The sequence below is a fragment of the Anomaloglossus baeobatrachus genome, chromosome 6 (genome assembly GCF_048569485.1).
Source record: "Anomaloglossus baeobatrachus isolate aAnoBae1 chromosome 6, aAnoBae1.hap1, whole genome shotgun sequence".
Lineage (NCBI taxonomy): Eukaryota > Metazoa > Chordata > Amphibia > Anura > Aromobatidae > Anomaloglossus > Anomaloglossus baeobatrachus.
The window spans coordinates 565,234,105-565,258,515 of NC_134358.1; the positions used below are offsets into that span (position 1 = coordinate 565,234,105).

General features: G+C 48.9%; 1 protein-coding gene across 1 annotated transcript in view; it reads left to right on the forward strand.

Moving 5' to 3' along the window:
* LOC142243985 (uncharacterized) overlaps positions 1-19,155 on the forward strand; it is an 89,021-nt gene extending 69,866 nt beyond the window's left edge. Inside the window, exons 10-13 of the mRNA XM_075316170.1 lie at positions 7,628-7,665; positions 7,744-7,828; positions 13,834-14,005; positions 18,966-19,155. Of these exons, the coding sequence (XP_075172285.1) occupies positions 7,628-7,665; positions 7,744-7,828; positions 13,834-14,005; positions 18,966-19,067 (397 nt within the window). The 3' untranslated portion in view covers positions 19,068-19,155. The remainder of the gene's footprint in view (positions 1-7,627; positions 7,666-7,743; positions 7,829-13,833; positions 14,006-18,965) is intronic.
* The last annotated feature ends 5,256 nt before the right edge of the window (positions 19,156-24,411 follow it).

Genomic DNA, 24,411 nt, shown 5'->3' on the forward strand with positions numbered 1-24,411 from the left:
ACGCCCCGTATTTCATCTACCCGGTAGAGTAAATCCTGCTTAAGAGCGAAATGGGGGTACCTTACCTGGGCACCGGGCAGCTGTGCCACCCCGTCAATTACTGTCACCCGACTCCGGGCATGTATTAATGTAGGGTCCTGGAGTTGGGCAGTCCCAAACGTATCCGGGGACGCCTCCAACTCCGGGATGGGTTCGACCGTCTCAGCCTCTCCTGCCAATACCTCTAGGGGCGACCTATCGGGGTCACATTCTGTCCCTATCATGGGGACCCCTACGGCAGGTGTCCCAGATTCAGGATTGTAGGGCTCAGGTCCCGGACTGACCAATATCTGAGGAGACTTAGGGGGTCCCTTCCATAAAGTCCAAAAATAGGGCAGATCCCTTCCTAGGATCACGTCATAAGGAAGAGTGTTAAGAAGTCCCACCTCATGTTGCACCTGACCGCAAGGTGCTGTGATGGTGACAATCCCCGTGGGATAGTCTCGGCGGTCCCCATGTATGCAAACCACCCCCACGGTACGTCCTGTGGCCTTTACTTTAGCCCTCAAGGTGGATCGCACAAGGGTCACTAAGCTTCCGGAATCCAACAATCCTGTAACCGGACATCCATTCACCTGTATTTGGCACAAGTGGGGCTCCGTCTCTGGGGAGACCAGGTCAGCGGTACACACCACCTGAGCATACATTGAACCCCGCCGGGTAACCCCACAATCCATGGGCTCCGTGGTGAGTGGACACTGGGCTTCCATATGTCCCACCCGCTGGCACCGCCAACATCTAATGGGGACGGAAACCCCCTTGACGGGTTGTCGTTTAGGGTACAGAACCTTCCGGACCTCAGGATTGGCGGCCGCGGCCTCAGGCGGGACGGTAGGGGACTCCTGCACCGTTGTCGGCGGTGGGTCCTTGGCCCTAGGCTTGGAGGGGCCGGACCGACGGGCGGTACGCAAAGTCTCAGTGTCCCGTATCAAGTCCTGCGTAGCCACATGCCGCTCTACCAGGGACACTAACTGGTCCAGGGTACTCGGGTCACCCTGTCCTACCCACCGTTGAACGGTGACGGGTAAAGTGCGCACAAAACGATCCACTACTACCCTTTCCACCATCTGCGCCAGGCTCAGAGTGTCAGGCTGCAACCATTTTTTTACAAGATGCAACAAGTCATAGGCTTGAGAGCGTACGGGTTTGGCTTCCTCATAGAACCACTGATTTACCCGCTGAGCCCGTACATAGGTATTCACCCCCAGCCGTGCCAGTATTTCGGCTTTTAGGGTCACATAGTCAATGGCGTCCTCGGTACAGAGGTCCAGGTACGCTTTTTGGGGTTCCCCCGTCAGATAGGGCGACAATACCTCAGCCCACTGGGGGGTCGGCAGCTTTTCCCGCTCGGCCACCCGCTCAAACACCGCCAGGAACGCTTCCACATCATCCCCCGGGGTCATCTTTTCCAACGCTTGTCTCACCGCTTTCCGGACGCTGCCGTCATCACCCGGTCCCGGGGTTGTTGCTGCCGGTCCGGCACGGATCGACTTGGCCAGGAGAACCATCTGTTCTTGGTGCCTTTTCTCCTGCGCTTGCAAGGATTGCTGCTGACGTTCCAACGCCCGGAGCAGGTGTGCATTAGTCTGTTGCTGCTGCCTTAGTAGGTCCTCCATGGCGTCACCGGGTTTGGGCTGTAGTATAGCCGCTCGGATCCAGGACATGTGCTGCTGGGTCACCAGGGATGGATGCTACACCTCACCGGCTGTCATGCCCGCATTCTCCACCATATGTGAGGTAGCACGGTCGGCTGCGCTGCAGAAGACACGGGATCCAGGCATTAAGGTTCACAGCACACGGTTTTAATGTCCAAACAAAAAAAAGTCCACAACAATATATACATGTCTCTCCAGCAGAGAACTCAGGGAGTTGTGTTCACTCCCTCACACCCGGCACACCTGCCCTCGTTCCTGTTTCCATTTAACCCTTCCTTCAGCCGGTAGGGAAACAGGATTAACCCTAGAGTGGATTTACTTTCTATCATGGAGTGAGCACAACCGGGGCGAGACATACCGGCCGTCATAGATAACCCCGGTCACAGTCTCACAATACGCACAGACCCACTCATAATAATGAACGTATAGACAATCTCATTCTGCTGCTACGGTTCTGTAGGGCACTTTCCTGTCCGTCCCTCGCCCTGGGTATTCGCTTTCCAGCAGCGGAGTCTAAACTTCTGCTTTTCCCCATTTTTTAGCTTTGCGGTTTCCAGTGTCTTATTACCACCTTGTACGGTATCCACGCTGCCCAACACAAGGGGAGCCGTAGGCTCAGGACACAATGGAGGACTACTTTATGTTACTATAAAATGCACATTATGGAGTCATACCATAAAACATACAAATACATTATCAGGTCTCCTTGCTAGGTGCTGTCAGGCACTACACCCAGTCGGCCCTGCTATGTTGGGGAAACCTCAACAGTGAAATTAATCGCTTATAATAAAATTACAGTATAATACTTAGTGGGGGTGGGGGTAACTCGACCACCTTCTACACACCTCCCTTCTTAAATCTGGCCATCCTCAGCTAGAACTTTACTAAGCAATTTTCTTATCAGCTCTCAGCGCTAAGTGGCGTTAAACACTACACCCAGTCAGCACTGCTATTTTTGGGAAACACATCCTCCCATAGGAGCGCCGCTCAGCACATAATTAAAACACTTATAAATTACAGTACAATACTCAGAAGGGGTGGGGGTAACTCGACCACCTTTTACACACATTCCTTCTTAAATTTGGCCATCCTCGGCCAGGCCTTATCAGGTCTCAGCACTAGGTGGCATCAGACACTACACCCAGTCGGCCCTGCTATGTTGGGGAAACACATACTACCGCAGCAGTGAAATAAAACACTTATTAAATTACAGTACAATACTCAGTAGGGGTGGGGGTAACTCGACCACCTTCTACACACCCCCCTTCTTAAATCTAGCTGTCCTTGGCCAGGACTTTACTAAGCAATTTTCTTATCAGGTCTTAGCGCTAGGTGGCATCAGACACTACACCTAGTCGGCTCTGCTATGTCGGGAAAACACACCCTCCCACAGCAGCGCCGCTCAGCACATAAATAAAACACTTAGAATAAAATTACAGTACAATACTCAGTAGGGGTTGGGGTTAACTTGACCACCTTCTACACGCCTCCCTTCTTAAATCTGGCCGTCCTCAGCCAGGACTTTACTGAGCAATTTTCTTATCAGGTCTCAGCGCTAGGTGGCATCAGATACTACACCCAGTCGGTTCTGCTATGTCGGGGAAACACATCCTCCCATAGCAGCGCCGTTCACCACATAAATAAAACACTTATAAATTATAGTACAATACTCAGTAGGGGTGGGGGTAACTCAACCACCTTTTATACCCCTTCCTTCTTAAATCTGGCCATTCTCGGCAAGGCCTTATCAGGTCTCAGCACTAGGTGGCATCAGACGCTACACCCAGTCAGCCCTGCTATGTTGGGGAAACATATCCTCCCGCAGCAGTGAAATTAAACACTTATAATAAAATTACAGTACAATACTCAGTAGAGATGGGGCTAACTCGACCACCTTGTACACGCCCCCCTTCTTAAATCTAGCTGTCCTCGGCCAGGACTTTACTAAGCAATTTTTTTATCAGATCTTAGCGCTAGGTGGCATAAGACACTACACCTAGTTGGCTCTGCTATGTCGGGAAAACACATCCTCCCACAGTAGCGCCGCTCAGCACATAAGTAAAACACTTATAATAAAATTACAGTGCAATACTCAGTAGGGGTGGGGGGTAACTTGACCACCTTCTACACGCCTCCCTTCTTAAATCTGGCCGTCCTCAGCCAGGACTTTACTGAGCAATTTTCTTATCAGGTCTCAGCGCTAGGTGGCATCAGACACTACACCTAGTCAGGTCTGCTATGTTGGGAAAACACATCCTCCCCCAGCAGCGCCGCTCACCACATAAATAAAACACTTATAATAATATTACAGTACAATACTCAGTAGGGGTGAGGGTAACTGACCACTTTTTACACACCTCCCCTCTTAAATCTGGCCGTCCTCGGCCCGGCCTTTACTAAGCAATTTTCTTATCAGGTTTCAGCACTAGGTGGCATCAGACGCTACAACCAGTCGACTCTGGTATGTTGTGGCCGTGCCGCTCATTACATTTATAAAACACTTATCATCAAATTACAATACAATACTCAGTAGGGGTGGGGGTACCTCGACCACCTTCTACATACTCAACCTCTGTGGATCAAGCACGGTCATGTGTCAGTGTTTTGGCTGCTCCAATAACGTCACCTCTGCAGCCAATCATTAAGCTTAGCTGCCACAAGTAACTTGGCTCAATGAATGGCTGCAGTGGTGATGCACACTGCCAATGCAATACCAATAGAACAGCAAAAATGCAGACCTGAGTAACAGCGGGGAGGCAGTGCTGCATCCGTGGTGAGTAACTGAGCGGTTTGTTATTTTAGGTTTTCTTAATCTGGAATACCCCTTTAAGAGAATGATGTAAGGCAAGCTAGTATTGGGTGTTTTGTTTTAAGATAAAAGAAGGGATGACAGAAAGGAATGAATGCCGAGCTTCCCACAGAAACATGTAATGCCGGACTGACGTGAGCTGCAGCTGAGGCCATTGTCCAGCAGGTGGCAGCAGAGGCTGACCGGTTACTGGAGGGACCCGGATGATTCTGATTGATTATTTTTAATGATGAGCGAATATATATTCGTTACTCACACAAATATTACGGAATTCGCGATATCTGTTACTCATCGAGTATTTTGCTCCTCGCCTCATGATTTTTGAGTCCCCTCTCCTGCATGCTTCGCACCTGATTTTCAGCCACTAAACATGTGGGGATTGCCGTCCAATCACAGTAATGCTGGAGCCATCTTTGTTACTGACATTACTATGATCGGGGGGCGCAGAGGGAAAAAAAAGACTTCTGGTCATTAAAGCAGGAGAGTTTCCCTGCCTCTATTGCCACTACTTCCTGGTCCGCTCATTAACACTTATGAATATGCGCTGCTTCCCCCACCCACCCTCTGTGCCGGTGTCTGTGATTGGTTGAAGCCTTGCTATCCCCGTGCACCCTCTCTGCCGACGTATATGTTTAGCGGAGTAAAAAAATTGAATAAAAGTAAGTAGGGTTCCTGTTATATTGATACTCAGCACAGATAAAGACGATGGCTACAGGCTGCAGCCCCCAGCCGAGCGCATTATCTTGGCTGTATATCAAAATACAAGGGACCACATGTGGCTTTTTTTAAATTATTTAAATAAATTTTGATACCCAGCCAAGATAAAGCTGACAGCTGGGGGCTGGTATTCTCAGGCTGGGGAGATCCATGGTTATTGGGCCGCCCCAGCCTAAAAATAGCAGCACACAGCCGCCCCGAGTTTGTCGCATCCATTAGATGTGACAGTACCAGGGTTTTATTGGTTCATCACAATTGCCCTGGAGCAGTGACATTATAAGGGGTTAATGACTGCTACGATTTGTCAAAAAAATCACAGCTGTCACTAAGCCTGAAGTTAGTAATGGGGAGGGGTGTATGAGACCCCCCCATATCTAACCTTGTAAGTAAAAAGAAATAAACTCAAATACACATGAAAAGTATAATAGAAATATGTTCACGTGAGGCCGGAGGTCAGATCCAGTCCACGAACCCATAATAAGCACTCAGCCAAACAGTACCATCCAGTGTCATCCAGAGAGTACCCCCATAACAGTGTTATCCAGTGTTATTGAGTTCCCCTATAATCAGTGTCATCCAGAGAGGGCCCCTATAATCAGTATCATCCAGAGAGTGCCCCCCATAAACACTGTCATCCAGAGAGTGCCCCTATAATCAGTGTCATCCAGAGAGTGCCCCTATAATCAGTGTCATGCAGAGAGTGCCCCTATAATCAGTGTCATCCAGAGAGTGCCCCTATAATCAGTGTCATCCAGAGAGTGCCCCTATAACAGTGTCATCCAGTGTTATTGAGTACCCTTATAATCAGTGTCATCCAGAGAGGGCCCCTATAATCAGTATCATCCAGAGAGTGCCCCCCATAAACACTGTCATCCAGAGAGTGTCCCTATAATCAGTGTCATCCAGAGAGTGTCCCTATAATCAGTGTCATCCAGAGAGTGCCCCTATAATCAGTGTCATCCAGAGAGGGCCCCTATAATCAGTGTCATCCAGAGAGTGCCCCCCCTAAACACTGTCATCCAGAGAGTGCCCCTATAATCAGTGTCATCCAGAGAGGGCCCCTATAATCAGTGTCATCCAGAGAGTGCCCTAATAATCAGTGTCATCCAGAGAGTGCCCCTATAATCAGTGTCATCCAGTGTTATTGAGTACCCTTATAATCAGTGTCATCCAGAGAGGGCCCCTATAATCAGTGTCATCCAGAGAGTGCCCCCCATAAACACTGTCATCCAGAGAGTGCCCCTATAATCAGTGTCATCCAGAGAGTGCCCCTATAATCAGTGTCATCCAGAGAGTGCCCCTATAATCAGTGTCATCCAGAGAGTGCCCCTATAATCAGTGTCATCCAGAGAGGGCCCCTATAATCAGTGTCATCCAGAGAGTGCCCCTATAATCAGTGTCTGCAGAGAGTGCCCCTATAATCAGTGTCTCCAGAGAGTGCCCCTATGATCAGTGTCATCCAGAGAGTGCCCCTATAATCAGTGTCATCCAGAGAGTGCCCCTATAATCAGTGTCATCCAGAGAGTGCCCCTATAATCAGTGTCATCCAGAGAGTGCCCCTATAATCAGTGTCATCCAGAGAGTGCCCCTATAATCAGTGTCATCCAGAGAGTGCCCCTATAATCAGTGTCATCCAGAGAGTGCCCTATAATCAGTGTCATCCCGAGAGTGCCCCTATATTCAGTGGCATCTCAGCGGTGTTTAGGATCGGGGTGGGCGCTGCACTGATTCTGGCTGCCCCTTCACATTAGTTTATTGCCTGACACCGATCAGATCTGTATTTGTGACCTCTGCTGATCATTCTCTGGGATCCGATTATTCACTATCAGTGATGAAACGATCGATTCTGCACAAATGTATCTGCAATGTGACGGAATGTTCCAATCGTGGGTGTGAGATGATGGCGGTTACACTCCACCAGCGCCATCACTTTGCCTCAGTCTGTGATAGGGGGCGGAGGCTCGGACCTCAGTAATCAGCGCAGGCTCAGCGCAGGCTCAGTGCAGGCTCAGCGCAGGCTCAGTGCAGGCTCAGCACGGCCTGATGTAACCATGTATGATAAATCAAAGAGTGGCAATAAATGGGGAGAAGGAAAGGAGCGTGCCACGTGCCACGTCATCGGCCCCGAGAATGAGGGAGGTGGAATGGCACAGAGCGCAGACAAATCTTTCCACATCACTTTGACGTTTATCTCTGAAATGAGTCTTGGAATGTGTTGGATTCAGTCCTAGGGGACCTCAGGGCGTTCCACACATTTTATTGACGGCAATTTTTTACTTTACGGCATTTTCAAATCAATTTGGTCCGAATCAAATTTCCCAGCCCATTCAGATGAATCAACCCGGAACAAATTTTAAGAAATTGACACATTTTTCCATTTTTATTTTAATCCTGTTTTTTCTTCCAGGTGTCCAATAGGATTTGGTGGTTTCAACTGTGATGAATGTAAGATATTATGTCACTTATGGGGCTCATTAGGATGGGATTTTTGGGGTGTAGGTAATGACTCTTCCTTTTTTCTAGCATACCTCCTGGCGGTGATAGTGGAGTCCTGCGTGGGTTGTGGTCTCGTGGTTTCCCTCATCACTCTGCTCGTTTTTTACTTCCGGTGAGTCCTTACATCTTCTCCCAGAGGCTTGGGGCTGATGCTGATGAAGAAACCCCTCTACTTTTGGGGGGGGACGCAGGCCCTATATGTACAGCTGCACATTTATCCTGCCTCCTCTTCCCGGGGGATGAATGTCTTCTTTGTTCTGAGCTTTATCTCTGGACTTTGCTCAGTGGACAGATTTGTCCATTTTCACTGATAGTGATTTTGGCGTTGGCCCCGATTTCTTGCACAATGCCACTCGAGCCCCCAGCTGCGAGGTGATATTTACGAGGAACGTGTGAACGACCCACAGGGAAAGTGTCAGTTTGAGTTGAATGAACCTATTTGTCACATGTTAGCTATGAACCTAACTTTATTTTGGTATTTCACTGCTCTGGCCACAGTTATGGGAACAGAGATGTTCCAAGGACCTGACCAAATATGCCTGAACTTGCCTAGCTTATGGGAAATGTAATCAAGACATAACTGCACCCGAGGTCCATTCTATATAGTATTCAATCTTATCACTGCTTTACACATTAAGGGACCACAATGGGCACAACAGGAACCCCACCCAGCCAAATGAGATATTATATGTAAACTAAATTCTATGTAGGAAATGTAATCAATACAAAATTCTTACGCCATATAATGTTGGATCTTTGAGGGGTTTCAGCCTGAAATTTGAAAAGTAAAGTTACTTTCTTGTTCATTCTATTTAACATTCAGTCTCATAAGGGACCGCAATGGGCATGACAGCAACCCCACCCAGCCAAATGAGATATTATATGTAAACTAAATTCTATGTAGGAAATGTAATCAAGACATAATTACACTTGAGGTTTATACTTTTTACACTGTTTATATATAACTTAATGTATACTAAAAACGCCACCTATAGCAAGAGGTATCAACAACTGAGCCATTCTTACTCCATATAATGTTGGATCTTGCAGGGGTTTCAGCCTGGAATTTGAAAAGTAAAGTTACTTTCTTGTACATTCTATTTAACATTCAGTCTCATAAGGGACCACAATGGGCCCGACAGCAACCCCACCCAGCCAAATGAGATATTATACGTAAACCAAATTCTATGTAAAGAGCCTGAGTATTCTATATAAGCCTCTTCGTGTTCAATGGCTTTAAAGGGTAACTCCACAAGTAGATGTCTTATACATTACACTGATGGGCAAAAGCGTAACAATGTTTTGAACTTTTCACTTTCAGGCTCCATATCTCACCATCCACTACAACTTTGAGTGTGAGACGACCTTCATTTTATAGACAATCATCTTGGCTATCTCATACATAAATGTGACTTGCAGCTATTAAGCATATAATTAGTTATACAGATTCTTGTCATGTCACTGCATTGTTACTATTTTCCTCCTGTTGGTAGAAAAATCTTTTTCTTCCTGTATACTCCAAATTACAACCTGTTCTCACATTCCCTAATAGCTCAGTGTGTTATTAGATTCATTCACAAGTGAAAGGTCACTGATTTGAATCAAGGAACAGACAAGGGGAAGATTTCCCAAAAAAAGAGAAGCTGTATTTTTCAGCTCATCGATAGCGGTCTCTCTGCCAATAAAATTACCAAACTGCTTCATGTGAGGTCATGACAGCAGGAAGAATAAGAAATCAAGTCCATCCGTCAATTCAAAAGCCAAGAGGTGACGTCCAGGCAACATATCGGAGTCAACAAGTCGCTCATCACAAGGTCTATCAGTTCTGGTGACACCCGGCAGTGGAGGCGACTCGTCTGCTCCATAATAGTGACATCACAGACGTCCATGCGAGCACCGAGCGACGCGCGTTACACAAGTCTGGAATGGTGGCCCGAAAAAAGGTAAAGAAGCCTCAACTTCAATATCATCATAAGAAGCGTCGGCTTGAGTTTGCTGATAAGTACGAAAAGTGTCAGTAGAAGATTGGAAACAGGTGATTTGGACCATTGAGACCAAAGTCAATTGACGGCTCTGATGGGGGAAATGGGTCTGGAAGAAGCAAGTTTAAAAGGGGCGAATGGATCGAGAAATTTAAGGAACTGACGAGTTCGGTGGAAGAAGCCTGATGATATTGGGGTGTTTACAGCCAAAGGTGTTGGATACTTGACCAGGATGGATGGTGGTCTCAATGCTGAGCTATATGTGAGGATCCTACAAGACGAGTTACTTCATACACTCGAGTACTATGGATAGGAAAAGGACGACATAGTGTTCCAGCAGCACAACGACCCGAAGCATACGGCGAGATTGGAGAAGAAATGGGTCAATGACAATGAAGTAGAGGAGCTGGATTGTCCCCACAGTCCCCAGACGTCAACCCAATCCAACACTTGTGGCTGAAGAAAAAGCTGTATACATCCCCAAGAGAGCGACCAGTATACACCAACACTGGGAACATGTAGAAGAGACCTGACCAGTATACACCAACACTGGGAACGTGTAGAAGAGACCTGACCAGTATACACCAACACTGGGAACATGTAGAAGAGACCTGACCAGTATACACCAACACTGGGAACGTGTAGAAGAGACCTGACCAGTATACACCAACACTGGGAACGTGTAGAAGAGACCTGACCAATATACACCAACACTGGGAACATGGAGAAGAGACCTGAGCAGTATACACCAACACTGGGAACATGGAGAAGAGACCTGACCAGTATACACCAACACTGGGAACATGGAGAAGAGACCTGACCAGTATACACCAACACTGGGAACATGGAGAAGAGACCTGAGCAGTATACACCAACACTGGGAACATGGAGAAGAGACCTGACCAGTATACACCAACACTGGGAACATGGAGAAGAGACCTGACCAGTATACACCAACACTGGGAACATGGAGAAGAGACCTGACCAGTATACACCAACACTGGGAACGTGGAGAAGAGACCTGACCAGTATACACCAACACTGGGAACATGGAGAAGAGACCTGACCAGTATACACCAACACTGGGAACGTGGAGAAGAGACCTGACCAGTATACACCAACACTGGGAACATGGAGAAGAGACCTAACCAGTATACACCAACACTGGGAACATGGAGAAGAGACCTGACCAGTATACACCAACACTGGGAACGTGGAGAAGAGACCTGACCAGTATACACCAACACTGGGAACATGGAGAAGAGACCTGACCAGTATACACCAACACTGGGAACGTGGAGAAGAGACCTGACCAGTATACACCAACACTGGGAACGTGGAGAAGAGACCTGACCAGTATATACCAACACTGGGAACATGGAGAAGAGACCTAACCAGTATACACCAACACTGGGAACATGGAGAAGAGACCTGACCAGTATACACCAACACTGGGAACATGGAGAAGAGACCTAACCAGTATACACCAACACTGGGAACATGGAGAAGAGACCTGACCAGTATACACCAACACTGGGAACGTGGAGAAGAGACCTGACCAGTATACACCAACACTGGGAACATGGAGAAGAGACCTGACCAGTATACACCAACACTGGGAACGTGGAGAAGAGACCTGACCAGTATACACCAACACTGGGAACGTGGAGAAGAGACCTGACCAGTATATACCAACACTGGGAACGTGGAGAAGAGACCTGACCAGTATACACCAACACTGGGAACATGGAGAAGAGACCTGACCACTATACACCAACACTGGGAACATGGAGAAGAGACCTGACCAGTATAGACCAACACTGGGAACGTGGAGAAGAGACCTGACCAGTATACACCAACACTGGGAACGTGGAGAAGAGACCTGACCAGTATACACCAACACTGGGAACATGGAGAAGAGACCTGACCAGTATACACCAACACTGGGAACATGGAGAAGAGACCTGACCAGTATACACCAACACTGAGAACGTGGAGAAGAGACCTGACCAGTATGCACCAACACTGGGAATATGGAGAAGAGACCTGACCAGTATACACCAACACTGGGAACATGGAGAAGAGACCTGACCAGTATACACCAACACTGGGAACATGGAGAAGAGACCTGACCAGTATACACCAACACTGGGAACATGGAGAAGAGACCTGACCAGTATATACCAACACTGGGAACGTGGAGAAGAGACCTGACCAGTATACACCAACACTGGGAACGTGGAGAAGAGACCTGACCAGTATACACCAACACTGGAAACGTGGAGAAGAGACCTGACCAGTATACACCAACACTGGGAACATGGAGAAGAGACCTGACCAGTATACACCAACACTGGGAATGTGGAGAAGAGACCTGACCAGTATACACCAACACTGGAAACGTGGAGAAGAGACCTGACCAGTGTACACCAACACTGGGAACATGGAGAAGAGACCTGACCAGTATACACCAACACTGAGAACGTGGAGAAGAGACCTGACCAGTATACACCAACACTGGGAACGTGGAGAAGAGACCTGACCAGTATACACCAACACTGGGAACATGGAGAAGAGACCTGACCAGTATACACCAACACTGGAAACGTGGAGAAGAGACCTGACCAGTATACACCAACACTGGGAACGTGGAGAAGAGACCTGACCAGTATACACCAACACTGGGAACATGGAGAAGAGACCTGACCAGTATACACCAACACTGAGAACGTGGAGAAGAGACCTGACCAGTATACACCAACACTGGGAACGTGGAGAAGAGACCTGACCAGTATACACCAACACTGGGAACGTGGAGAAGAGACCTCACCAGTATACACCAACACTGGGAACATGGAGAAGAGACCTGACCAGTATACACCAACACTGGGAACATGGAGAAGAGACCTGACCAGTATATACCAACACTGGGAACGTGGAGAAGAGACCTGACCAGTATACACCAACACTGGGAACGTGGAGAAGAGACCTGACCAGTATACACCAACACTGGGAACGTGGAGAAGAGACCTGACCAGTATACACCAACACTGGGAATATGGAGAAGAGACCTGACCAGTATACACCAACACTGGGAACATGGAGAAGAGACCTGACCAGTATACACAAACACTGGGAACGTGGAGAAGAGACCTGACCAGTATACACCAACACTGGGAATATGGAGAAGAGACCTGACCAGTATACACCAACACTGGGAATATGGAGAAGAGACCTGACCAGTATACACCAATACTGGGAACGTGGAGAAGAGACCTGACCAGTATACACCAACACTGGGAACGTGGAGAAGAGACAAGACCAGTATACACCAACACTGGGAATATGGAGAAGAGACCTGACCAGTATACACCAACACTGGGAACATGGAGAAGAGACCTGACCAGTATACACAAACACTGGGAATATGGAGAAGAGACCTGACCAGTATACACCAATACTGGTAACATGGAGAAGAGATCTGGGATCAGATATTGGTGGAGACATGCTGGATCTGAGCAAGAGCCCAGAAAGATTCAGGCAGTGATGGAAGCCAAAAGTGGATTTACTAAATTATAAAAATTAAAATTTAGATATTTAGGAGCAAAACAGTAACAATGCAGAGACATGACAAGACTCTGCATAACTAATCGTCTGCTGAATAGCTGCAAGTCATATTTATGTATAAGAAAGCCAAGTTGATTGTCTATATAATGAAGGTCGTCTCACGCTCAGCGCTGTAGAGGATGGAGAGATATGGAGACTGAAAGGCAAAAGATCAAAACATTGTTACCCTTTTGCTCATCAGTGTAGCTCTTGATATAATCAATATCTTGTAAATTAGCAGGAATATGCCTTACAGTTTTGGATAATCTTGATTTTCATCGAGTTTTATAATCCAGTTACATTTAAAGTTTGCTTTTATCTCCTTCAACATGTAGTGGAGGGAGAAGTCCGAACTTTGGATGTGACTGGAATATAAGACTTCAGCAGATAATGTGCAGTCATAGGACGGGAGGAAACTACATTTCCCAGCATGCAGTGCAGCAGAGCTATGATAAAGCTGGTATAGTTTTGCTTCTTGGGTGCTGAGGGGTTAATGGGCGCAATGATGGCAATCCGGTGTGTCCACTAGGAGAAAGAAGCCTCAGAAGCCGATGTTCATGGACAGCATAGTCCTGGGGATCCCCGCCACCCAACCATCCATCCGATTGCCAAGGGCTCAGTTTTCATGGAGGAGAGAGTGGGAATGGAATGAGCCACCACAAAAGGTCCTGACCGACATCCACCAAGAGGCGGCCAGTCCGGTGAGTTTGTGACCCCACAATACGAAATAATGTGCCGGTGCTAAAAATGTCTCATTATACGAGAACTAGGGGGTGGAACATGGCGAAGCGATTTGGTGCTTTATCATGTGTCATGTTCCCCCCACTATTATTTATGGGAACATCTTGAGAATTATTGTGCGTTATTGCATTTTTTTATTTTGCAGGAGATATAGGATTGTGTCCCTCCTGCATTGTAATTTGTAATGGCCAACCACTGATCTGTACCTAGATTTTGTATGGAGCCACCACTAGGGGGAGCTTCCTGTATACAGAGATACATGATAAGATTCTGTCTGCAGCCACCACTAGGGGGAGCTCCCTGTATACAGAGATACATGATAAGATTCTGTCTGCAGCCACCACTAGGGGGAGCTCCCTGTATACAGAGATACATGATAAGATTCTGTCTGCAGTCACCACTAGGGGGAGCTCCCTGTATACAGAGATACATGATAAGATTCTGTCTGCAGCCACCACTAGGGGGAGCTTCCTGTATACAGAGATACATGATAAGATTCTGTCTGCAGCCACCACTAGGGGGAGCTCCCTGTATACAGAGATACATAATAAGATTCTGTCTGCAGTCACCACTAGGGGAAGCTCCCTGTATACAGAGATACATGATAAGATTCTGTCTGCAGCCACCACTAGGGGGAGCTCCCTGTATACAGAGATACATGATAAGATTCTGTCTGCAGCTACCACTAGGGGGAGCTTCCTGTATACAGAGATACATGATAAGATTCTGTCTGCAGCCACCACTAGGGGTAGCTCCCTGTATACAGAGATACATGAGAAGATCCTGTCTGCAGCCACCACTAGAGGGAGCTTCCTGTATACAGAGATACATGATAAGATCCTGTCTGCAGCCACCACTAGGGGGAGCTCCCTGTATACAGAGATACATGATAAGATCCTGTCTGTGGCCACCACTAGGGGGAGCTTCCTGTATACAGAGATACATGAGAAGATCCTGTCTGCAGCCACCACTAGAGGGAGCTCCCTGTATACAGAGATACATGATAAGATCCTGTCTGCAGCCACCACTAGGGGGAGCTCCCTGTATACAGAGATACATGAGAAGATCCTGTCTGCAGCCACCACTAGAGGGAGCTCCCTGTATACAGAGATACATGATAAGATTCTGTCTGCAGCCACCACTAGAGAGAGCTCCCTGTATACAGAGATACATGATAAGATCCTGTCTGTGGCCACCACTAGGGGGAGCTTCCTGTATACAGAGATATATGATAAGATCCTGTCTGCAGCCACCACTAGGGGAAGCTCCCTGTATACAGAGATACATGATAAGATCCTGTCTGTGGCCACCACTAGGGGGAGCTCCCTGTATACAGAGATACTTGATAAGATCCTGTCTGCAGCCACCACTAGGGGGAGCTTCCTGTATACAGAGATACATGATAAGATCCTGTCTGCAGCCACCACTAGGGGGAGCTTCCTGTATACAGAGATACATGATAAGATTCTGTCTGCAGCCACCACTAGGGGGAGCTCCCTGTATACAGAGATACATGATAAGATCCTGTCTGCAGCAACCACTAGGGGGAGCTTCCTGTATACAGAGATACATGATAAGATCCTGTCTGCAGCCACCACTAGGGGGAGCTCCCTGTATACAGAGATACATGATAAGATCCTGTCTGCAGTCACCACTAGGGGGAGCTCCCTGTATACAGAGATACATGATAAGATTCTGTCTGCAGTCACCACTAGGAGGAGCTCCCTGTATACAGAGATACATGATAAGATTCTGTCTGCAGCCACCACTAGGGTGAGCTCCCTGTATACAGAGATACATGATAAGATCCTGTCTGCAGCCACCACTAGGGGGAGCTCCCTGTATACAGAGATACATGATAAGATCCTGTCTGCAGTCACCACTAGGGGAAGCTCCCTGTATACAGAGATACATAATAAGATCCTGTCTGCAGCCACCACTAGGGGGAGCTCCCTGTATACAGAAATACATGATAAGATCCTGTCTGCAGTCACCACTAGGGTGAGCTCCCTGTATACAGAGATACATGATAAGATCCTGTCTGCAGCCACCACTAGGGGGAGCTCCCTCTATACAGAGATACATGATAAGATCCTGTCTGCAGCCACCACTAGGGGGAGCTCCCTGTATACAGAGATACATGATAAGATTCTGTCTGCAGTCACCACTAGGAGGAGCTCCCTGTATACAGAGATACATGATAAGATCCTGTCTGCAGCCACCACTAGGGGGAGCTCCCTGTATACAGAGATACATGATAAGATCCTGTCTGCAGTCACCACTAGGGGGAACTCCCTGTATACAGAGATACATGATAAGATCCTGTCTGCAGCCACCACTAGGGGGAGCTTCCTGTATACAGAGATACATGATAAGATCCTGTCTGCAGCCACCACTAGGGGGAGCTCCCTGTATACAGAGATACATGATAAGATCCTGTCTGCAGCCACCACTAGGGGGAGCTCCCTGTATACACAGATACATGATAAGATCCTGTCTGCAGCCACCACTAGGGGGAGCTCCCTGTATACAGAGATACATGATAAGATCCTGTCTGCAGCCACCACTAGTGGGAGCTCCCTGTATACTGGAAGTGTATTGAGAAGTGGAAGGAACCATACAGACATGGAGGGGGTGTTTGGTGGAAGGATCTGATGGCCGCACAGAGACCGGTACTCAGCCCCTTCCAGCCTTAATAACATGGCGCCCGGCCTCCACCCAACATCAGTGTCACAATGTAAATGCTGTTCAGGGAGAAAAGGCAAAAAGTCCCACACACGCCTCCAAAATCTTGTAGAAATCTTTTCCAGAATAGCGGAGTGACTCCATAATGTCTATGAATGGAGGATGGGAGGTGAGGAATCTCCTAGAGTTGGATGTGGGGGAGGGGCAGATATTTGTATGGCGTCTGTATGCAGTGAGCTCCCTCTAGTGGTGGATGCAGGTAGACAGAATATTTTATTTTGAAGGGAATGTGTCACCACTTTGACCTTTTTAAATGTGTTAATATGTGCATACAGGTAACGGGCTGCAAACAATCGTCTTACCTGTCTGCCTCATAGCAGATGCCTTGTTGAAATATGCTTTTATCGCTTTATGCTAATGAGTTCTTCCAGGCTATGGGGCGTATGCTGCCCCCAGAAGATAGCCCTGCCTCTGCACTTCCTTAGCATCGTATTCACCACCTATTATCATCACATTCTGCCTGTGACGTGTAGTTCCTGCTCTGAAATCCCACGCCTGTACACCAAGCGTTAAAAGGAGGCTAAATAGAGAATAAAACAGGAGAATTATACTTACCAAGTCAATGCTGGATTACCGGATTAGGCAATGTGCACACGTTCAGTACTTGGGTGCAAACATTTCTGCACCATATTTGCATCTCCTGTCAAAAAAAGCACCAAAATCGCATGCATTTTGATGCAGTCTCGGTGCGTTTTTTTCCCCAGCAGATGCAGATTTGATGCAAAAATGTCTGCACCCAAATACTCAATGTGCACACATTGTCTAATCTGGTAATCCGGTATTGAGTTCCATTACTTCACCTGAGGTGATGTCACCGATATCAATGAGTTCACCAGAGGTCAGTTCACCTGAGGTCACAGCTGGGGTACAGTGGGAACGTCCAGCTGTGACCTCAGGTGAACTCATTGAACTCAATGCCGGATTACTAAATTAGGCAATGCGTGCACATTGAGTATTTGGGTGCAGACATTTTTGCACCCAATCAGGTTTTCCTGGCAAAAAATTGCACCAAAACCGCATGTGTTAATGCTACGGCTTTGGTACGTTTATTTTCCAGGAGATGCAGATTTGGTGCAGAGATGTCTTCAACCAAATACTGAACGTGTGCATATATCCTAATCAGGCAATCCGACATTGACTTCACTGACTTCACTTGAGGTCAGTTCACCTCAGGTCATAGCTGCGGTACCGTTGGAACGACGGCTGTGATGTCAGTGATGTCACCACTCACAACTGCGGCTCAGTCAGTGTGTCCCTGACATCTGCAGTGAGTGGTCACGTTTTCTAATGTGACCGCGCACTGTGACAACAGATGTAGCAGAACCGGGATCGTCGTGGGACCTCGTGTGGATTACGTCTGGCCTGCAGGGATGTTTTGGGGGTTAATAAGTTGGAGAAAGAGGGTGTATTTTTTGTTGGTTTTTTTTGTTAAATAAAGGATTTTTCTCTGTTTTTGTGTTTATGTCTTTTTACTTACAAGATTAGGAATGGGGGTGTTCTCACAGAGCCCTCCCCATTACTAATCTCAGGCTTGATGACAGCTGTGATTTTTTTTTTTTACACATCGCAGCTGTCATTAACGTCTTATATTACCCCGATTGCCACCGCATCAGGACAATCGGGATGAGCCCGGTAAAGTGCCATAATTATTACATCTAATAGATACGACAATTCCGGGGTAGCTGCGGGCTGCTATTTTTAGGGTGGGGGGGCAATAACCATGGGCCCCCCCAGCCTGAGAATATCAGCCCCACATGTCCCCTTTCTCTTGACTGGGTATGAAAATTAGATGGGACCGTAAGCCGTTTTTAAAAATTATTTATTTAAATAATTTAAAAAAATCCAGATGGGGTCCCTTGTATTTTGGTTCACAGACAAGATAATGCACACAGAGGGGGGCTGCAGCCTGTTTTTGTCTGATTTATCTGCGCTGGGTATCAATTTACGGGGGACCCTATGCTTTTTTTCCCCAATTATTTATTTATTTTTACACTCCACAACGAGTCACAGTCGCTAGCAGTCTGACTGCAACCAATCACAGAGTCTGCCAGAGAGAGTGGGCGGGAGAATCAGTGAATATGCATGAGCTCTAATGAGAGGACCCGGAAGCAGTGTGACAGCTCCACATTCACCTCCTGGCTGAATTAACCTTTAATTTTTCATTTCATTGGACAGGACGGAGCGGCCATTCATATGAAAACCTTTGGAGACCCAGCGAGGTTCTCAGCACCGAGCTCATACCACGGCCGCCATAACTTATCCTTTATCAGCGATTAACTAAGAGATTCACAACCCAGAACCCCGGAGAGTCGGAGCCGCGGAGACTCAGAAGCGTCTCTAAATTATCCCACAAAGCCATGACTGACGCCGGACGCCGGGATGTGACGCACGATCCGGGGCGACTACGAGAGAAGACGGACTGTGATGACCGTGCGGAGATAATGACCAAACATTGTAAATAAATGATTATTTTACACTTTGTGGTTCAACTTCAAGATCTCTGCCTGGTGTCCGTGAATGGGAGAGACCTGTAGAGACTGAATATTTGTCACAGCTGAAGGTTTGTTGCAGTTGCATCCAACGCGACAGCAGCACAGATCCTCTGCTGTAACTGCACCATCACCTGCAGCCTGTGAAGACGGAATACACACACCTGCACACAGCCGCACCCCTGCACACAGCTGCACACACCTACACACAGCCGCACACCTACACACAGCCGCACACCTACACACCTGCACACAGCCACACACAGCCACACCGCAGCACACAGCCGCACACCTGCACACAGCCACAGACTTGCACACAGCCCCACACTTGCACACACCTACACACCTGCACACAGCCACACAGCTGCACACCTGCACACAGCCGCACACCTGCACACAGCCGCACCCCTGCACACAGCTGCACAGCCGCACACACCTGCACACAGCTGCACACCTGCACACAGCAACACACCTACACACAGCCGCACCCCTGCACACAGCTGCACAGCCGCACACACCTGCACACACCTACACACAGCCGCACACCGCAACACACCTGCACACAGCCGCACCCCTGCACACAGCTGCACAGCCGCACACACCTGCACACACCTACACACAGCCGCACACCTGCACACAGCAACACACCTGCACACAGCCGCACCCCTGCACACAGCTGCACAGCCGCACACACCTGCACACACCTACACACAGCCGCACACCGCAACACACCTGCACGCAGCCGCACACACCTGCACACACCTACACACAGCCGCACACCTGCACACAGCAATACACCTGCACACAGCCGCACCCCTGCACACAGCTGCACAGCCGCACACACCTGCACACACAGCCGCACACCTGCACACAGCCGCACACCTACACACAGCCGCACACCTACACACCTGCACACAGACGCACACTTACACACCTGCACACAGCTACACAGCCGCACACAGCCACACAGCTGCACACAGCCGTACACCTACACACAGCCACACCCCTGCACACAGCAACACACCTGCACACAGCAACACACCTACACACAGCCGCACCCCTGTACACAGCTGCACACACCTACACACAGCCGCACACCTGCACACAGCTGCACACACCTACACACAGCCGCACCCCTGCACACAGCTGCACACACCTACACACAGCCGCACACCTACACACCTGCACACAGCCGCACACCTACACACCTGCACACAGCCGCACACCTACACACCTGCACACAGCCACACAGCCGCACACAGCCACACCGCTGCACACAGCCGCACACCTGCACACAGCCGCACACCTGCACACAGCCACAGACTTGCACACAGCCCCACACCTGCACACACCTGCACACAGCCACACAGCTGCACACCTGCACACAGCTGCACACCTGCACACAGCCGCACCCCTGCACACAGCCGCAGACTTGCACACAGCCGCACACCTGCACACAAAAAAGAGAGAAAGACCTCGCATTACCTTGCACAGGTGCTCAGGAGAAAAAACGTCAGTATAGAAAAGAATAACTCCGGCACACTGTATGTTTCCCAAAGAGAAAAAGATGGACACAAGAAATTTGATTTCAAATCCTTTTCTTTTATTCAATGTGAAAAAGTGAAGTAGTGCTGTACAAAACAAAAAGTCCGCCAGGAACAACGTTTTGGCCAAGAGGCCTTCCTCAGGTCAGACAGACTAGAATGGACAGGAATCACTGGAGATCAGCACGCAGAATGTATATATGTGCTTACCACCTGCACAAGAAGTATGCGTAATCACGAACAGCGTATAAGTTGTGACATGAAGGAACTGTGAAGTGGCCGTGGGTCTGACCGCGGCTGAGTTCCCATAATCTGCGCCAACAAAATCCCCACGCTCAGATTTTATGCACGGGTACATTTCTTTACTAGTAAACATCTCAATGACACACGCAGCTGGCTTAGCAGCACACATAACCAGAGTTTGCTATCCGGGTCTCTAACTTCGGACACACGGCACAGAACACAAAAAAAACAATGATAAACAAGAATTCTGTCCCTGACTTGCCCTATAGGTTATATTACCAGTCCAAAACACAAGGAGGAGGGCTCCCACGTAGCAGGCCTGGACTCCGGGTAAACGATGGCGACTCCAAGGAAGAGAGATGGGGAGATCTTCAGCCCTCTCACCAGAGGACTAGCATACAGTCTCTTGGAATGGAGGAAGGAGACGGTTCGGAGGTCCCTTGAGTCCAAGATCACATCTGCAGCAGTTCTGGCAATCCCTCACACTTCAGCGATGAGGGCAATACGAGGCAGGTCTGTTCAGGTACAGCTCCAGTAGCTCAGTGTCTTTTTTCTCGCACTTTTACTTCCTGTACAACCAGTGCCTGTGGGAGGGGATCAGATTTTACAGCGTCCGCCCCTCGAGCAATTTCAGCACTTGTCCACAAGGTGGCAGCACCATCCTGTGTAATGTCAGTCTCCATGTCTTTTTCAGTCATAAAACAGTCAGAGCTGCTCGCCTCGTTACATATCCCCCCCACTGAAAGGTTGGCAGTCCCTGTCAACATTCACAGGTTCCAGGGTAGCGAGGACTGAGGCTGTGGCAGGGGGAGGCTGAGAAGCGGGCCATACATACTGGTCCCTATAAGACTGCCCAGGAGGAACCCCAGCAGTGGTGCGGGTAGTACGCCGCAGAGATTGATTTCCCTCCACTATCACCGGTTACACTCTCTACCTCCGTCAGTTCCCTAGAGGGAGGGCCAGTCTGTGCAGGCGGGTAACCAGTCCCGGAGTCAACAAGGTCACTATGCTGAGTAATGTCAATGGTGTCAGTCATGTCAGCAGTGTCGTCCTCACCGGGTACTATGGTCAGGGAGTCAGGCTGGGATCGGCAGGGGCGCAACATATTCCGGTGCAAGGTGCGAGAGTTGCCGCTATCTTCGCCCCGGACTCTGTACACATGACCATCGGGGTAGGGGCGCTCAACTACCCGATAGACTTCAGCTTCCCACTTAGCTCGGAGTTTTCCTTGAGGCTTCTTAATACGAACCAGGACTAGCTGTCCTACTTCTAAGGGTTCTTCCTGTACGGGGAGCGGGTCAGCATGTCTCTGGCCCCGGATTTGTTGGCCTACCAGTCGGTATACAGTTTCCATCTTCTGACGATGAGTGTGTAGCCAGGATGGATAGGAACCGCCGGTATCTTTTTCAGGACTGGTCAGGTTTAGGTCATGGACCCCTTTTCCTGGGCGGCCAAAGAGAAGGGTGTGTGGGGTAAAGCCCGTCACGGAGTGGACTTGATTGTTATAGGTCCACACTAGATCCGGGAGGAATTGGGGCCATTGGTCTTTCTTGTCATCGGCTAAGGTGCGGATCAACTGGAGTAGAGTCCGGTTAAAGCGCTCACACGCACCATTCCCCTGTGGGTGGTAAGGGGTGGTTCTGGACTTCTGAATCCCATACATCCGATGCAGCTCCTCGATAATTTGACCTTCAAAACAAGCCCACTGATCAGAGTGCAACCTCTCCGGACACCCATAGACTTGGATGAACTGTCGACAGATGGCCCGCGCAGCTGACTCGGCAGTCTGATCTTTGGGAGCAACAGCAACTGCGAATTTTGTGAAATGGTCTACCATAACCAGACAGTATTGGTAGCCACCACTCGCCGTCCCAATCGACAGGTAGTCCACCATCAACAGCTCAAGGGGCCGGGATGTCTCAACTGTTTGGATAGGTGTACGCTGCTCAGCGGACTTGTAAAGCTCACAGGTGCGACAGGCTTGGCAGACATCTTCAACCAGCTTGCGGAGTTCGGGACAGTAGATGGACTGTTGGATCCACCGGAAGGTCTTGTCTATTCCAAAGTGGCCGTTCCTCTTGTGTGCTTCTCCCACCATCTCACGGGCCATTTGAGCCGCCACTACAACCTGTAGGCACTCCTCCAGCATGTGGGATAGGAAGATCCTCCGGTATAGCACTCCTTCTCTCAAAATCAGATGATCCCATTGGCTGAGCAGGGTCAGGGTACTGGTGGACAGTCGTGACCGCGTGTCAGAGGACGGCTTCTGCTGCTGCTTCACCCATTGTTTGAGTAGGGCACATTTAGCATTCCGGTCCTGGTTTCTGCACCATTCCTGTGGGGACAGTTTGGACCCTACTGGAGTGCCAGCCTCATCCACAGCATACTGGCGGCAATCCATCATCTGCCGGGCTAGTCTTGCAAAGTCAGGCATCTTGTCTCCTTCCAGCTCTTCGTCCTGGTCCTTAGTGGGCGAGGGGGATGTCCTTCTGGACAGGCTGTCTGCATTCTGATTTTCAGCCCCAGCTCTATATTTAATCTTGTAGTTAAACTTGGAGAGCCGAGCCATCCATCACTGCTCCATAGCCCCAAGTTTCGCATTTTCTAAGTGGGCCGAAGGGTTGTTATCAGTCAGGACTACTACTTCTGTCCCCGTCAGATATCCGGCAAATTTCTCAGTCATTGCCCACATCAAGGCCAACAGCTCCAGCCGGAATGAACTGTAATTAGTGGGATTCTTTTCACCTTCATGTAGGGACCTGCTGGCATAGGCTACAACGTGTTCCTTGCCTTCTTGTACCTGTGAGAGTACTGCCCCCAGACTCTGTAAGCTGGCGTCAGTATGTAATTGAAAGGGCAGGGTGTAATCTGCATATGCCAGGATGGGGGACGACGTCAAGGCACCTTTTAGAGCTTGGAAGGACTCTTCTTGGGTAGGTCCCCAATTGATGAGGCGTCCTCTGGGACTGTTGGTGGTTCCTCGAAGCAGGTCGTGCAGTGGTGTGGCAAGCCGGGCGAAGTTCTTGACGAACCGGCGGTAGTAGCCTGCCAGTCCCAGGAAAGCCCTAACCTCCTTGACAGTTGTGGGCTGGGGCCAGTCCAGTACGGCGGCTATTTTCTCCGGTGATGGTTGTACACCTTCGGCCGAGATCCTGTGGCCCAGGTAATCGATCTCCTGCTGTAGAAGACAGCACTTGCTGGGTTTCAACTTCAAGCCATGTTCCCTTAACCTCTGGAATACGCGGCCCAGCTTCTGTAGATGTTCTTCGAATGTGGCTGAATAGACCACAATGTCATCAAGGTAGATGAGGGTGAAGTCAAAATTGAAGTCTCCCAAGCAGCGCT